Source organism: Sinocyclocheilus anshuiensis, unplaced genomic scaffold, assembly GCF_001515605.1.
Source record: "Sinocyclocheilus anshuiensis isolate Anshui unplaced genomic scaffold, SAMN03320099.WGS_v1.1 scaffold928, whole genome shotgun sequence".
Classification (NCBI taxonomy): domain Eukaryota; kingdom Metazoa; phylum Chordata; class Actinopteri; order Cypriniformes; family Cyprinidae; genus Sinocyclocheilus; species Sinocyclocheilus anshuiensis.
The window spans coordinates 743,812-744,689 of NW_015552531.1; the positions used below are offsets into that span (position 1 = coordinate 743,812).

The 878-nt window shown below is 44.4% G+C and overlaps 1 protein-coding gene across 2 annotated transcripts in view; it reads right to left on the reverse strand.

The window, feature by feature from the left end:
• Window positions 1-878, reverse strand: part of sh3kbp1 (SH3-domain kinase binding protein 1) — a 59,595-nt gene that overhangs the window by 20,058 nt on the left and 38,659 nt on the right. For both annotated transcript variants that reach the window (XM_016453904.1, XM_016453903.1), the window contains exon 3: window positions 641-764. In XM_016453904.1, coding sequence (XP_016309390.1) covers window positions 641-764 — 124 coding nt within the window. The remainder of the gene's footprint in view (window positions 1-640; window positions 765-878) is intronic.

Consider the following 878-nt stretch of genomic DNA (forward strand, 5'->3'; position numbering starts at 1 on the left):
TGTAATTTAGTTTCTTTTTTTCTTGTCTTCACCACCTGGCTATACTGTTGTAAAATGTTGAGAGATTCAAACAAAAAGTAATCAATAAATAGAACAAAATAAAAAATAATAAAGCCTGCAAGTGACGTCGCTAGCGGAAGTGCAAGTGTCTGAGAGTGCAAGCCTGAGAATGCACGTCTGAGAATGCAAGCGCCAAGCTGCAGCCAGACCCTTCTCTCACACACACGCACACAGGAAGTGGTAGTAGACCAGTGGAGTAAATGGTTTCTGGTGGGAGGAGAGTAATACTGTACTTACTCTCAAAGGCCCAATCTCACACACACACACACACACACACACACACACAGACACACACACACACACACACACAGGTCTGATACACATATTCCGACCCGGCTTGAGTGTCTTTGCAAGAGTATTTTTTTATTTAACTGTCACTCTTTTCATCTGCCAGAAGCAAACCTGAGCCAGACCTTTGTTTAATTGAATCTTCGATTGACGGAAACTTTAACCGCCCCCCAAATCCCCAAATCCCCCCCAAATCCTCTCCTGTGAGACAGGAGGGGATGTTTGTGTGGGTGTATTGTGCTGAATAAGCACTGGACTACTTTTCGGATCTGGAATAGATCAGATACACTACCTTTCTTGGTGGATCTGAGGCTGGGTTCTGATTTTGGGCTGGCACTGCCATTGGACAGGTCTGATTTGGATCCGGCCAAACTGGACTCCTTCTTCACCTCTTTTTTCGAGTCTTTCTTTATCTCCTAAAAATAGAAAAGGGGAACTTAATGCACAGAAACTCTAGAGGGAGCTCTAGTCCATTCTCATACATTGCGTGTGTGTGTGTGTGTGTGTGTGTGTGTGTGTGTGTGTGTGTG